At 43.8% G+C, this 16,877-nt stretch overlaps 1 protein-coding gene across 2 annotated transcripts in view; it reads right to left on the bottom strand.

Annotated features, from left to right (window-relative positions):
• YY1 (YY1 transcription factor) overlaps nt 1–16,464 on the bottom strand; it is a 30,293-nt gene extending 13,829 nt beyond the window's left edge. For both annotated transcript variants that reach the window (XR_014883753.1, XM_085225626.1), the window contains exons 1-2: nt 15,064–16,464; nt 7,455–7,617 (exon numbers count right to left, since the gene is read on the bottom strand). Coding sequence is in view for 1 of the 2 variants with exons in the window: in XM_085225626.1 (XP_085081752.1) it covers nt 7,455–7,617; nt 15,064–15,760 (860 nt within the window). In the remaining variant the exon portion in view is untranslated. The remainder of the gene's footprint in view (nt 1–7,454; nt 7,618–15,063) is intronic.
• Nucleotides 16,465–16,877: the final 413 nt, after the last annotated feature.

Here is a 16,877-nt window from a genome sequence, read left to right as displayed (position 1 = left end):
GTTCCAACGCCTCTATCACAAGCAGGGACCCCCTTCAACAGTTCCGCATCTTTCCTGTGTCGGGGGCCCCAGACCTGGACGCAGTACTCCAGCAGGGGCCTCACAAAGGCAGAGTAGAGAAGAACAATCACCTCCCTGTCCCTGCTGGCCACCCCCTTCTGATGGAGCCCAGGATGCCCTTGGCCTTGCAAGCTACAAGAGTACACTGCTGGCTCACGTTCAGTTTTTCATCCACCAGGACTTCCAGGTCCTTCTCTGCAGGGTTACTCTCAAGGAGTTCTTGTTCTTCTTGTATACATATCCGAGATTACTCTGACCCCAGTGCAAAACCTTGCGTTTTGCTATGTTGAACCTCATTAGGTCCAAACAGGCCAACCTTTCAGGCATAATGCAACTCCTTCCCATGCTGCAGACATGCAATCATTTACAGGTTAAAGCACTTAATAATTAGTAATTTCTTTGACACATTACAAATAAATAAATAAACAAATAAATAAATTTTAAAACCCCACCACGCTAAGATTTAGTGGCTACCATTTGTTTCTTTCTCAGAGAAGACACTCCTGCTGGCTCAGCATCTGCAGACTACACTGAATATGTACAATGCAAACCAAAGAACACTGTAGTCTCCTGAAAGGGTTAAAAATATGTGATAAAAACATGGGAACTGGGGATTCAACAATCCTCCAGAAAATGGGTGTGAGGTATTTGTATTGACAAGGTTTTTCTTGTGCCACTGCCAGCACCATCAATCTTGAACACAGAAAGTTATTTTTGTTCCTGCAGGCCATCCTCTTTATTATCTTAACCTTTCTGGTAACTTTTCCTGAGATTACAGACTAGCTTAGATGATCTTATGATGATATTTAATTCGTATGATCCAAATGGCATACAGAATGGTGGTGCTGAGTTTAGCTTAACGTAAGTAAAGGTTTGGATTTTAGGTGTTCAAAAATGTAACAACGGTAGAGGCACCGAGCCCAAAACCTATGGCCATGATATCATCAGAAACAGGAAAAACACTACTTTAATAGGCAATTCTTGCACTACTCATACACGGTGTAAGAAATCACTGATCATTGTTCATTGGAATCTATGTAGACAATAACCTAAAGAAAAATTGAAAGATATTTTCAAATGATCAAAAGACCAAAAAAGGTTTTGGTCTTACTTTAAGCAAACTAACTTTCTGCAAAAGGAGATCAGACTAGAACCTGGGTTGTTTCTCTTAATTACACTGCTGCAGCTCTTGCTGGTAGTTAGACATTTAGATCCCACCCAGTAGAGCATCTCTACCAGCTTCATCCAAGTTTTCTTAGTCTGAAATATTGATAAAAAACAGAACTCTAATACACACCAATATTTAAAACAACTGTAAACACAGTAGACACAATACACATTAATACCTGACTGGAACTACCAAAACAGCTGCCTTTGCAGAAAGTCAATTTACATGGCAGGTCCAGAAGAACTCTCACTTCTGCTGCAAGTTTCTGTTGGCCATGCCTCATAGGAACTTCTCCAGACTTCTTCAGAAAAATTGGAAGTAAACCTTTTGGATCACGGTTCTGGGGCAGTGTAATTAAAAACTAAACCTCTTGAATTGTATTTAAAGTATCATAATGGGGAAGGGAAGATGGGGGCGGGACAGAAGAAGGGAACAGATTACAAAGGTAAGCAACTTTACAACTTCATAGAATGAGGTCCATGAAAGCACCCTCTAGCTCATGAAGGAAATTGTATGAAGTCGCAGGTATTAAACCATTCAACCCCTCAAAACCAAGAATGTTATTCTGTTGCTACAAAAGATGTAACAGAATGTAACAGCTAACTACTTCCTTTCACCCACCTAGAGAACCTGAAAAAACTTCAATCTCCACAATTGTGATGGAGATGGATACAATTGTTACAAACTGTTACGTTAAAGCACCAGCCAAAAACAACTAACAGCACAGGATTCCTGTTCCAGCACCTCCCTTTTATGCTTGTTAAACCTACATTCTCACATTCTTTTTTCTCCTTCTGTGCATAAACCTCAACAGTGTTGCTCTCTCAGGCAACTTCTCTTCCTTGAGGTCTCTGATGACCAGAAGTAATAATTCACCTTTATAGATGCCTGAATCTCCATGAATAGAGAACGAGGGAATTGTTCTCTACCAGTAGTGTCTCTACACTTATGCTTGCCCTCACTCTGTCACAACCCTTGCACTGCCCTACCGAGGCAGAAATAGCGTGAGTCCCTGCCTATTTGTTAGCGCTGAAGGACTCTTGAAACTGGCCAGACTGGCTTTTAGATAAATAGCCACAAGAGGAGTGGCACAAGGCGTCCTAGGAATTTATCTACAATCAAAGAGCCCACAGTTATTGTTTTAGTATGCTTTGTCCACAAACAGGCAGAAAAACTGTCATAAAATTAAACTGTTCTTGCTCATCCTAAGGTTCTGGCAAAAATAGTTACTAGTTTTGCTCTGCACAACTGGAACGTGTTAGTGAGAAAGTGACCCTTGCAGTGTTGTACAGAGAAAGAGATTCTCCTCCCCCAGTAAAACAATGTGAGTAAAGTAATTGTCAGTTTACTGCCCTTTTAAGTTTCCCAGCAAGAACAAAACCAGTACAAAAGTGTGTACTTTAAAAAGAGGCCTAAGTCATATAAATCTAGGTGGCCAGAATGCTTTGCCACTCTTAAGAAGGGTGTCTGATTTCAAACTCTAAGGCAGCTTCCTCTCCTTTGTTTTCTATCCATTTTGGAAAGTGATCTGTCTTTCAGAAAAGGTACTAAGAGGAGCAGAAGATAAAGCCACGGAAAGGCTGGATTTTAGCACCAAGTCCCCTTGCTGTGCCAATTCCCCAGCTACACCATCCTCCCCTTTTATTTTTTTGCATTTTATTTGTGTTTGTTCTCTGCTGTCTTTAGCCAGTTCAGTCACGTATCTGCCAAAGGGGAAAATGAGAGGGAAAAAAAAATTAAATTAAAATTAGGGATGTTGGTTTTAAGCGGCTTTGGGGGAATTTCAAGACATCTTCCACATTCAGCAACTGAAAATACGGTCCAAGCTTTTATGACTTCTTCACACAGAATTACCTGTAATCTATTCAGACTTGGATGCAACATTTTACTTCACCTTAGGGGAATTTCAGTGTCCCAGATGAAACGTATCAAAAAAGAGAGCAGTAATTACTAGGTTTCATCTCTTTCTTAGCAGTTCACAACTAATATTACACATTGTGATCTGACTGCCAAAGAGAAATGCCCAAATTCTTTTTCACTTTCTTTTTTATTGCTCTTTTGAAGTATACATGAGACACATAATAGAAATGTTATTTGCAAAAGTCCTTAAGGACTTTTTTACCAACCAGGTAAAATGTATAGATCTTCTAAAAATAACTGAACACATATCAGTGTTCTGACTCAGCTTGTTTATTTGCAGCATCTTCACCAGTTTGAGAATGTATAAAAACCCTTCCAGGAAGTAGCAGTTCCAGTTATAAGGCCCAGATTCCTGCTACACTACTCAATGACAAATGCATCAGGAAAATAAAAATAAAAATAAAAAAGTAAAATAAAACTGGAGCTCAGCTGCTGAAATGCTTGCTCTGCTATGCCACCTAGCCGTTGTGCAGCAGCGCTGCCTCTTCCATATGCTCAGTTACTGCAGTTTGGCATTCATTTACTTATTTATCAAAAGGCTGCAGTGCTACAGAAGATTTCAAGCATCCAAATGTCCACCCACACTTCACTCCTCACTAAGGACTCAGAAGTCCAGACCCCTGCACGAAATCTGTTCATACTACAATTAAATTCTAACACAGCCACAGTTTTGAATTAGGAGGCTGCAAAGCAAACCTTTAACTTGTCCAAGCTTTGCCTATTCAAAGTCAACCTCAGACATTTGTTCGTATAAATTAATGCAACCATCTCAGTCAAGTTAATCAAAAATAAGCTGCATGGTTATACAGTGAATCAAGCCTCATTTTTAGTATCTCATTTCTACAAATGCACTGTTTTTCCAAAAATCTTTAAGAAAACCCGTCCTAACATAACTTGTTTTTGACTATACAAAATTAACTTAGTATTAAATTCTCCTAGCCAGTTTATGCTTCTTTTATAGTAGACTAGATTTTTTTTTCTTTAAACCATTGAACTTAAATCAATACTTTCAGCAGAGCACATGAAACCTCTTGAGTTTTGAATTCATGTGCTGCTCAAAGTTCTCAAAATACATCAAAAAATTTCACAACTCTGTATTTTCAAGAAGTTTCTCAAGCAATGCTTGAAACTTTCAAAGAACTTTACATTAAATAAGCAAATCCTTTTAGGAGTAAAAATACACTATACTCCTAGTACCTCCAAAGTCAATTCTCATACAAATACTAAGCTTTTTCCTCCACTTTTGCTGGGCAAAGTTTCTGGTGATAGCTGTATGTGGTATTCAGATAAATGTGACAATTACTACTAGAAAAATGATTTGCACGTATTAGAGCTTGAATACAAGCTATTTGCTTAAGTGGGTCTTTGCTTCATTCCCTGTGAGAGGATCAACACCATAGCAGTGTTCTAATACACCCATATCGTCAATCTCAGCTATACACAATCATTTCAGATCTAACGTACAACCGTTTTCTTTTTCATGTTTCTTTCTTAAGTCAAGAATAAGAAGTTGGTTCTAGAAGAGCAAGTCATTGATTCTGACCAAGAAGTCAAAGGTTTTCCAAAAACATTGCATGCCTGAGGTTTTTACATATCTAGAATGAAGCTATCACTAATTTGTACAGGATTTGAGCAACTCAGGGATGCTGTCAAAGGCAACACGTTCCCAATGCCAACATGCATTTGCCCTATGACTAAAGATCAAATTTCATCTCCTGTACAAAGATATATGAGCAGAAAAAGTATGAGACCATCCATATAAAACTCAATTTTTCCGTTACCTGCTGTGAATTCTAGCTCTAGAATTCCCTAGAACATTCCACCGAGAAAAAATGGGAATTTTACATTTACTGCCAGATGCCAGAAAAAGAATTCAAACCCAAAAATGCGGTACTTTTCACAACACTAAGAAGCATTCAGAAATATCTGACAGAAGCAATCTTGTAATTTCAAGACTTGGAAACCATATCAAGTATTTAAACCAATCTGGAGAGTAACACTCAGTATTTGCATGAAGACACTATGACAAGTTTGTTAAACTTCGTAACAGAAGACAGCTGTATGAAAGTACCTCAGTGCTTGGCAGAACCAAAGGTTTCAGAACATTCTGACATACTTGAGAGCATCATTCCATGCGCATGATTGGCAGAAATGTGTATGTTTAGAATTAGAATAGTACGTACACTAAGACTAACACTTAAATGTTTGCTTTCACAGAAAATTATATTCACCCTCTCTGCAAGTCTCAGAGGAAAATGCATTCATTCTGAGCATGACCAACAAACCAAATAACAACAGCAACAATAAGTGGAATCACCCACCATTTCAGATAAAATCTCTTCTTCAGTTCTTAATAGCTTTTTTTTTTTTTAAACATAGCTTGCTCCAGAAGTAATGCCTCCTATTTATTTCCATGAGAACTACAACATGTACAGAAAGCAAAAGAACACAATTTGATTGAGCAAATTTTCTGCTAGAAAACACTATTTCTCAGCATAGTTACTAGCATTAGCTGTGCATTTTTGCCAGCCATGAACAAGAGCCTGCTTTCTGCACTTATAAAAAATCTGCACCATTGGAGGTGACACTGATGCTGTTGCCACTGCTGAAATGCACCACCCACTGCTTCACTGTGCTCACACCCACTGTTTGGTCTCCATAAAGATTCAGTGAGTGTTGATGATGTCAGTGGGTGCCATTTTTTCCCACATGGAGAAATTCAATGACAAACATTTGCTTCATACACATTTCCACATCAGGTGCCATTTTGTCAGGCTATTGCAAAGAAATACAATGTAAAGGAATACTGGTGGTAAAAGTTTCACTTCTACTGCCATACCACCAACATTTGACTCTGGCATCGTGAGCCAATGTAACAAAATAGAAGGCATTACTTTTAGAGCAGATCTTGTAATACACATTTTCAGATTAAATAGTTTTGCAGTGTTTGCTCCCTGCTTCTTTCTAGGAGCTTTCAGTATGCACAGTTCAATGGCTTAATGACAAGAACTGAGTGAAGAGAGTGTGCCAGAGGTCCTCCAGTGCATTCATAATGAAAACCAATAGAAGCAGTTTGTAAAAAGCAGCAAGATCAAACCAGGAAAGAACAGCAGACAAACCCTATTGAGCATCAAGATCCAACTAAGCAATCTACCCAATAAAAAAAACTGTGTCAACAGCCCTTGTAACCTAGCAAATAACTGAAAAACTCAGTGGCATTTCAAAAAAGAACCACATTTTTTCATTGTGCCAGCTGACTTAGGAAGCAAGAGTAACAACTTCTGACCATCCACCGGCAGTGGTGATAAGCTTAAGTGATAAGGCTTTGCAACAGAGCTCTGCAGAACATCCAGCTAATAACAAAATGAAAATAAGATTGGTTTCATTCTTCTAACACTGGGAAAAAACGATCACAGCAGCTACAAGAAGCGAGCTGCTAAGCTGAAATTTTCAGAGACAAAGCATTAATGTTGTGCATGCACTGCATAAAGCAGTAACCTTTTGATAATTACAAGCATATGCACACAAAGAAGGCAACCCTCGTGTTGCAACAGGACTTTTCCCCAGTGACCTCACGATTGCCCTCTGGTGGCTACAGGCTGCCCAAGCACTCCGAACCTCACTAAGCGCTGCAGAAGAGCCACAAGAGCTCGGCCAGTGCTCCGTGTTGTAACACTGCTTCGGTGGCTTCACGAAATCTATTGGAAAATAAGTTATCTAGTAACTCAGGTCAATGGATTACATACATAGAAGTAAAAATCCTGTTTCACCAGAGGAAAATCCAAGCAGTACAGCTAACAACTGCAAAACTGCAAGAATCAGTAGCACTTGAAAGCACGAGACACATCATTCTACTACAAAACTATATCTAAAACACAGCTTAAGGAGGGAGAAGCAAGAGAAAACAACAGCATGTGGTTTTACAAACTAAATATTTTAGCCTAGCTTTCTTATTCTGAACAATCCAAATGCTGCATCACATTTAATTTGGTCCTTTGTCACTGAAGAAGCTAAGACTACTCACACGAAAGATGAATTCTGTCATATCAAAGATGCAGTCTACCAAGGTATTTTGGCCTTGCCTGACCTAGTGAGAACTAAAAACCAGAAATCATCTGATGAATGTAGAACCCACTTATTTTAATACATCATTCACTGCTCTGTTCTGAATTTAGTTCCCTGGTTTAGAAGATGATTACACAGAATAAGTCATATTGAATTTATCATTTTTATTTCCTAACATTATTCTTGATTAAGCCACTGGAAAGAAAACAATTTTAGTTTGAAAATCCTTCTTCCTACTTACCTAGCAAATTCAGCCAGCTGCTTAGGGTCCGAGAGGTCAATGCCAGGTATTCCACCAGGAGGAAGCTTCTTTCCTGTCATGTACTCTGAGTAATCTGGAGGAGAATTCTCTCCAATGATCTGTTCTTCCACAACTGTTTCATGGTCAATATCTTTTTTATCATCTGAAACATACAAAATACTGAACTCAATACACACTGAAGATGAATACAGCATACTAACTATTAGGCTACATCTCAGTACAAACTCAAAATTGCTGCACGCTTATAAGAGCACAGAGCTCCCACGGATTGCTACACAAACTGTAAAAAAAAATAAAGAAAAGACCATACACTTAACAATACAAAGAACACAGTGGGTGGGAATAACAGCATAAGTTGCCTATCTACTTAAACACAGACGAGTAGAATCATCCAACAAGTATGTAGGCTGCATTTTAAAGATAACACACTTTTCGTGAAACAATGTATAAATATTTAAATTGCCTTAATCTCTTCAAAATTAAGCTCCACAATGCTCATTTTAGATCTCAACAGCAGCCAGCAACCAAATAAACCTAGCGGAGGAATGGCAAATACTTGCCTATTCATCTTTAGCTTCAGGGACCCCTGCCCTTCAACTGAAGTGTCATGGAGGGACAAGAAACTTTAACTACTAACGGGCTTCACTCCCTGCCCATAAAATTGTAGCTCTTCAACACTTGCAGAGAGGCCTGAAAGAAGCAAAAAGCTCAACAGTGTGACTCTCTCCCCAGGGGGCTTCCTCCTTCAGTGGCACAGACAGCCCTAAGCCCTTTCCCCCTCTAATGTGTCAACAGCAGATAGGGATCATCCAGACCTTTGATCTACAGGTCAGTTAGAGACGGCTATTTAGTCTGCTCTAGAGCTCCTCCACTGGATTTCTGCTTAAGGACCACAAGGAAATTAGGTTGAAGACCTGCTGTTACTGTCAACCTGCATTCAGACTGCAGAATGCGTCAACACAGTTTTCTCTCTCTGCTTTTTTTAAAAACAGAGACCAGCAAGATGCACAGAAGACTGCGAATGGAAACATCCACGTATCTCCTCCTTGCAAAGCTCACACCAGCAGGGAAGAAGACACAGTACCAATCCCATTTTCCACACTCACCTGAGACCAAAATGCACCTATGACAATAGATGTATATACAGCTGTAACTACTCAGTTATGCCTTAACAAATTTGCCACTGCATTATTTCTCCTACTCTCTATACGGGAAGATTCTGCAAATCACTTTATGCACAGTTTATGTATGACTTGCAAAGGTAAATTATTTGTAAAAATAACAAACTGTGATCTTACAGAAACACAAGGTGGTAGGATGGAAACACTATTTCTCCATTCTAAATATATATATATAGGAAAACATAAGGAACAAATTGGGTAAAGTTTTTTTGGTTTTTTTTTGTTTGGTTGGTTTTTTTTTTGTTGTGTTTTGTTTTTAACACAAATACAGGAAATGACATTATTCATTGCTCAGTAACTTAAGTGAGGAAAGAGGGGAGAAGTCATAAGCAAATAAAAGAAATATACTACGGAGAAATTTTTATTCAATTTGTAATGGCTGCTTTTAATCTTTGTCACTGAGCTATTTCTAGAAATGTTACTGCTAGTTTGGAGTTTAATCTGATCTACCAGATCAAATAGCAGTTCATGTATATGTTCCATAGTGAAAGAGGGAAATTGACTTCAACATGGCAAAGACAGGAGTGTTAATAAGAAAATATCTGCAATATTAAAAAAAAATTGACAATTGGGGCATTTTCCTTCAATTTAATCTAGCTTTCTGTTCACCATATTACCTTTCAGTCTTCATCAGTGCTTTAAAGAAAGTAACTGAATCCACCTCAAGCAAGTATTATAGGCTAAATTTTACAGCTGCAGGAGTTACAAATTCAACAATAAGCCTCTAATTCAGCAGCCATTTGTTCTTCTGAACCGTCAGAAGGCTGAGAACAGATAGTCAGTAATGCCTACACACATATAAAGGCATTATCAAGTTCAGAAGAGAATAGCTTTTGGAAAGCTACTTGCAAAGCCTTCTCCACTCTGTAAGTGAGAATGTGATCAGCTGCCTTCGGATCGGCCATTTCAACAGCTACCCAGAACTTCCAGTTTGACTGATGACATCCGTAACAGAAACAAGTTTTCATTTCCTGCCTCAGATCGGATGCATGAGTCAACTGGGAAATTTATAGACATTCCTTAAGATCTCCTGTCTTTCTCTTGCATAAAGGCCCTCAATGCAATGCTTTCTTCTGAGGGCCAAACTGAAAGCCAGCTGCCAAAACCTTCCCTTCCAAAAGCCCACCAACAGAAAGCAATGCCACAGCAATGCTTCTAAATGGGTTGCTGAAGTAAAACATGAAAAACTATGAAAATGTTACCTCAGATGAAAATAAGCAGAAGTATTACTTTATAAGTTCTTGACAGTTACATGAAAAAAAAAAAAAAAAAAAACCACTCAAGTTTTCTTAAACCAAAAAAATGCTCTACAGCATCTACTGCTCTACCTGCAGTTTAAAAACTAAATGAACCGAAAAAGAAGACAAAAACAACACAAAACAGTTCCCTTGAAGCACAGGCTAATGACCTTCAAGACAGACCTGATCCACACCACAGGTCAACTAAGTTATTAAAAGTAGCAGCTAACTTGAGTACTCTTAAGCATTCGGATCATCCTAGTTACTGACCACCCTATGAAGGTCCTCATACTATCAACTCATTGGAAATAAAGAAACCCAGAAGTGCTGGAAGAAATCTGGAAAGCCTTTACCATTGTCCTCTACACAGAACTTTATCACAGGTTTAACTGTAATACACTATCAACCTTCACTAAGCAGCTCAAAGTTTGGAGGCTAAAGTCCAAGCAAACTTTCACTCAGGCTGACAAGTTAACCAGTATTCTTATTGCAAACAGGACATGTTGACTGCTCAACATTTTCTGCCTTCAGTCAAGCCCCAGTGACAACTATGTCTAAGTGACTTCTCCCCCTTTATCTCTTACAAAGCATCAGCATACAAAGCAAAATCTCCAATTCTAGTTACACCTCTTGAGAAGTGTAGCACAAATAATGCATAGCAATTTCAGACACCTATGTATAAACGATAGAAAAGTTATTTAGTTCAGACTTCAAGGAGAGAGAAAATTCTCTGTGATAAAAAATAATGAGTTTCTTATACGAAGAAATTTCTTACTGAAGGCGGAAAGTTATTCAATAGTTCCTTTAAAATATTGAGATGATGAAAAAAACGTACATCCTTCTGGTACCAGTCTACCCTAACAGCTTTGCCAATAAACTACAAAGGGTAAATATACACAGGCCATTCTGAAAGTAACGCTTTCTATTTATTTCCATAGAAATTACAATAGCTATAAAGAGAACAAAAACATTGGTAGAGCAAATTCTCTGCTATAAAACACTGTACTTCAATGTAGTCACCAGCATTAGCACTATGCATTTTTGCCTGTGATGAACAAGAGCAACATTCATAAAACCAGCAGAGGTGATCCACTGTTTCACAGCTGTTATGACTGTATCATTGCTAGGAAAATGTTGCCCGCACAGTCCAACTTTCACTGTGCTTACATCCACTGATTGATCTCCATAAGCATTCGACAACTGTCAGTGAACGTCAGTGGGTGCCATTATTTCTGCACAGAGGAATTCAGTGACACACTTCTGCTTCATATGCACTTCCACGTCAGACGCCATTCTATCAGGCTGCCTCTCTGCTGCCATAAATCACACAGCAACAGCATGGAATGGGATGCTGGTGAGAAGGTTCAACCTCTACTGCTGCACCACCATCATCTTCTCTGGCATCACGGACCAGCATAATAACATAGGAGGCGTTATTCTTGAAGCAGCCCCCATATTAAAAGACAGCTGGTCATATGATTATTTTTATCACCCCTGCAACCTGAAGTTAAATTAAAACACTTTTGTTTTTTAACGTATTAACATATTTCTTTGGTTGGTTGTTTTAGTATTGTTCTTCTTTACTGTGTTGTTTTTTTTTTTTAAAGCGGTCCCAAAGAACCTTCTAGAAATCCAACACAACCTCCCTGAGTTTCAAAAATAGATCAACTGCATGGGCTTTTTGGAAGATGACAAATCATTTTTAAACCATACGCATACACATCTTAGACTTCCCCAGCTAGAAACAGGTTACTGCAATAGTTTAACATCTTCAGACTACGCTGAGGGATAGGATTGTGCTACTTCAGCCCTAAGCCTGCAGGCTATCTATGTTAACAATATCAGTGTAAGCCAATACATTTCAGATTGAAAAGCTTGACAGAGTCCATCTTTATTTTGGAAGCAGATGCAGTTACACTAGCGTATTTCTCCCTCAAATCAAGCTCCAGTTGTTTGAAATTCCAGCATTTCTGGTGGAGCCAGAACAGTACCACCCTACCACCCTTCCAAGTGCTCACATGTCTCAGAATCAGCCTTGTAAATGCAATCTCACAAAGCAATTGCCAATAATCTTCCCCTTCTCCTGTTACTATCGCGTACCCAGAGACAGCCGCTAAACAGGAAGACTGAAGTTGAACATGACAAAAGCACAAATACATTGCATTTCACAAGTGGTTAACATATCCACTGATAAAAGTAATCATGGGTCACAAGTTTGACATTACCATAGATACTAAGGTGGTAAGAGAAGCTATGGTTAAGTCTAAACCGTTGCCAACAACAGTACAGCAATTATGAAGGAACCATATTAATAACAGAAGGATTGAGCAGTCCACTCTAGCTACATTGCTATGTGTTTCATACATCATCTCTACACATTTCAAAAAGTGTTACCAGGGTGCTATACTCACAAAGCATGCTGGATTCTGCAGGGAAACTTAGTAAAACCATCCTTTAGCAGGTAGGTAGTTTGTTCCAGGGATTTATTTATTTTCCTTCCAGCTTTTCCTCTTTTGGAGTTTTTCTGGAATTCATTTTCCCTCAGAAAACACACACTGAAGCAACAGAATTTCAGCATTTAACTGTGAGCAACTCCAGATCACTTTTATACCATTCAGGAAGCTGTATTAAAGGTATAAAAGTCTACCAACCAGGCACAATAAACTGCACACTGAGCAGGTTATTATCAAAGACTGTTTCAAACTCAGGGCAGGAGGGTGTAGGGTGGGCATGCATAGAGGGAAAGCCAAGCTTTTTCTTCATATATGAAATTTGCGATATTGCTTTTGGAGAGTTTTTTTCCCCATTTGAAATCAAGTCATAATAGGTATTCTGCACCACAGATATAATTGGGCCAAACATACCAATGCAATTCAATCTCCACTACATTACAAGTGGATATCATTCTGGCTGGGCTTGCATGGTCATGAGCACACAGAACAAAACCACTGAAATCGATATTGCTATCCTGATGTAAAAGTTGTGTAAGGAGGAACAGAATCAAGCGCATTGATTATGCACATTATTCATTTCAGTCAAGTAATAAATCAGCATACAGAGGCTCTAAGGAAGCATCCTATCAGGCACTCTGAATTTCAGAGCACAAATGCATGCTGGAAGCTGTCAATCGATCCCAGTGAAGTCCTGCATCCTGCCAGCTCATGAGTCATACAGCCGCTTGCATTCAGCTATTTAGACAGCTGAAACCAGATTGCATGTTTTTATTTTCTTTTGTCTTTCTTGCACGGTCAATTCTACAACAGACAGTAAGTGAATTTCATTCAGATTACAATGATACACAAAGGCATATAGAAAACTCTGTTCCACTGAACTTTATTCAAGAAAGTCTTTACTGAATGTTTTCTGTTTCAAAATACAGGTAACTTACGTTGGGCTTATCAGGCTGTCAACTGAGTACATATCAGAAGGACAATACACTGTCAAACTTTCTCATATGCACTTATGTACGCAGGTATGTATTTATTTAACAACAACAAAGGAAATCAGAATCACCATTCTTCAGCATCTTCTCAGAAAAGAGAATTAGGTCATTCAATATACTTTTCTTTCAGTGCCCCACTTACTAATAAAACCACTGGTCACCCGCAAACATCACAGTCAGTGAGCATAAAAGACCACATCAGAAGTGGTCTCTGCTGAACTCTCTGAATATTAAAAAGAGCAGAAAAATTATGTTATGCAGAAGAAATGACTGCCCCATTATTCAAGGACCACACACCCATTGAACTGTTACAGGAAGTGATGCTATTTGGCTGCTTTTTTCCCACCCTCAAATAACGTTAGCAAAGAACTTTCCCTATAATTCTTACTTTTTTTTCTTTTTTTTTTTTTTGTAAAAACAAAACAGAAAGCATTAATGTAGCACAAGTAGAATAAATTTCTACTGACAAAAACAAGAACAAAAAAAATTCCCCCTATGCATCTTAAAGGAAGAGTCAGGAAACTGAGGCAAACAGAATCAATGGGAAGAGCTGGCGCATGTCAGGTCCATCTCCAGCCCTGCAGATACTAGGCATGACCACAAGATTTTCTTGCCTTTGAGAGACACTCCCACAAAAAGCAACTTGGAAATCTCCACTCTCCCTGTGCACGGATCCCTCGTGCCTATTAAAAAGCCCATGCGAATCATTAGATCCAACCAAGGAAAAGCTGAGCGGTGTCTGAGTGTCAGCCTGAACCCGCTCCCAGCTCCGCCAGCATAGCGCGGCCGTCACCGGGTCAGCCCCGGATCTGCCGAGGGGACTTCCCCAGGCACCGTGTACACCGGGCTCCACCTCGAGGGTGCAGGCGACCCCAGCCAGGCGCTGCCCTCCCGGCGGCACCCCGGGATCGGGTGGAAAAGCCCCATCCACGCGCAGCCCTGCCCTCGCCGCTGCCCGGCTCGGAGCTCCCGCGGCTCCCGGGCGCGCTCCCGAACGGTATTTCAGAGGGACGGCCGCCCCGGGGCGAGGCGAGGCGGCGGCGGGCGGCGCTGGGCGGGCGCTTCTCCCCCGCCCCCCTCGCCTAACGGTCACAGGCCGCAGCACACGCCTCATCCGGGGCCGCGGCCACGCTCGGCATTGAAATGCGGCCCAATGGGGCCCCGGGTGCGCGACGGAGGCAGCGCAGGGGCGGGAGGGAAAGCGGCGAGGGGGAGCCGGGAAGGCGGCGGCGGCGGCGGCTCGGAGCGAGAGGAAAGAAAGCGCCGGGAGGAGCGGGAGCGGCGAGGCGGGGGAAGAAGCGGCGGCGGCGGCGACGGGGCGGGGACGGGGGGAGAGAAGCGAGGAGGCTGGGTGCGCCCCGCACCGTGCGCCCGCCCGCCCGCGCACCCCGCCTCCCCCTGCTGCAGAAACTACGCCATTGCGGCCTAGGCCTGGAGCCGGCGGCGCGTTGCTCCCTCCGCCCGCACCCCCTCAGCCGCCGCCATCTTGGCGGCCGCCGCCATCTTTCCTTCCCCCCGCCGGAGCCGGGCAGGAGCAGCGGCAGCGGCAGCGCAGACCCCGCCATCTTTTCGGGGAGCCGCCATACTTGCCCTGGCGATGAACATGGCGGCGCCCATCACACACATCAAAACATGGCCTCCCTTCAAAACAAAACCGTCCGGGCCGAGCCGGACAGCCCCCGGCGCAGCTCAGGGCCCGGGGAGGGAGGGGTCCGGCGTGCACTTACCCGAGGCCCACATGGTGACCGAGAACTCCCCCTCCAGGGTCTTGATCTGCACCTGCTTCTGCTCCCATTTCCTGCCGCCGCCGCCCTCGGCCCCGCCGCCGCCTCCCCCGCTCAGGTAACTCTTCTTGCTGCTCTTCTTGCCGCTGCCGCCCTTCTTCACGCGGCCTCCCCCCCCGGCCGAGGAGGACCCGCCGCCTCCGCTCTTGCTGCCGGCGGCGGCCACGGTGACCAGGGTCTGCTCTATGTACTCGTCCTCGCCGGCGGGAGCCGGCACTGGGATGAGAATCTGGTCCTCGAAGCCGTCGTCGGCCCGCAGCCCGTCCGAGTCGTCGCCCCCCACCACCTCCTCGCGGGTCTGCACCAGGATCACCTCTTGGTGGTGGTGGTGCAGGTGGAGCTGCCCCCCGCCGCCGCCGGCCGCGCCGCCGCCCGCCCCGCTGGGGTCTCCATCTGAGACGAGGGGCTGCAGGGCGATCATGGGCTGGTGGTGGTGGTAGTGGTGCGGCGGGTGGTGCGGGCCGCAGTCCTCGCAGCACTCGTCCTCGTCCTCCTCCTCCTCGTCCTCCTCGCCGCCCACTACGGTGGTCTCGATGGTCTCCACCGGGATGGTCTCCACCTCGATCTCGTGCAGCTCCACTATCTCGGCCGGCATCTCCGAGCCGTCGGTAGCGATGTACAGAGTGTCTCCCGAGGCCATGGCGGGGCGAGGGGGCGGCAGGGGGACAGAGCTAGCTCGGCGGCCGGCGCGGGGGCTCCGCTCCGCTCCCCTCGGCGGATGGTGGTGCTCGGGCTCCTCTCGCGTCCCTTCCTTCTCCTCCTCCTCCCCCTTCCACACAAACACCAGCTCCTCGCAGCCAGCGAGAGGGAGGGAGGCAGCCAGCCGCCAAATCCCGGCTACGCTCCCTCGCGAGACTTCCGCTGCTGCCGCCGAGACGGACCCCAGCCCCGGGAGGCCGCTGCCACCGGGGCCCGCCCCCCCGCCGCCCAGCGGCCAATCGCGCCGCCCGTCACGCCCGCGGCTCAACGAGGCGGGCGAAGCGGCCTATGGGGGCCCTCCTTCGCTTAGCGGCCCGCCTCCGTGGGCCTATGGAGCTGCGCTGCGACCGCTGAACGCACCTCCAGGCGCGTGGCAGCCAATCGGCGCGTGGTGGCGTCAGCTCGCTCCCGCAGCACCGCCCACTCTCCTTCGCCCCTCCCAGCGCTACAGCCCCTCCCGTGCGCTCTCTCCTCTCCGCCCTGAACTCCGCCCCCGTCTCCCGCCCCCTGAGGCGCCGCCAGGTGGCGCGCGCGGAGTCCGACCGTTAACGGCCCGAGGCTGCGCATGTGCAGAGGAGCGTCTGGGCGGCTGAGGGAGGCAGCTGGCGGGGGCGGGGAGTTTGGGTCTGAAAGCCCAATTGTCGGCGGGGGCTGCTTTTTTTTTTTCCCCCTTCCCCCTATTATTTTATTAAATATATATATAATTTTATCTCAAATTTTTTTCACTCAGAAACATGCATAGGCGAGCTGTCTCCTTTTACCCCGTGACTGCAGCAACGCCTCAGCCATTGAGGGCTGAAGTACGTCCGTGAATCCAGTTACCTAAAAAACAGAGTTCAAAATAAATGGCACACCGACTCCACCACTCCCCACATTCCAGGGCGAGGCAATCCCCTTATAAAACGTGGCAGTGAATCAGCTCTTTGCCCTCACAAAAACCCCTCCGCCCCTCCAGGCCTAACACAAGCCATTCCATACCTATAGGGCCACCTCCCAGACCTCCCCTCATCTTAATTAAATTGCTATTTGAAATTTCTACTCTCATGCCATTTTCTGAT

This window comes from Meleagris gallopavo, chromosome 5 (assembly GCF_905368555.1).
Source record: "Meleagris gallopavo chromosome 5, MGAL_WU_HG_1.1, whole genome shotgun sequence".
NCBI lineage: Eukaryota > Metazoa > Chordata > Aves > Galliformes > Phasianidae > Meleagris > Meleagris gallopavo.
The sequence above is the reverse complement of the archived record's forward strand: the minus strand, read 5'-3'. Positions and strand labels throughout refer to the sequence as shown.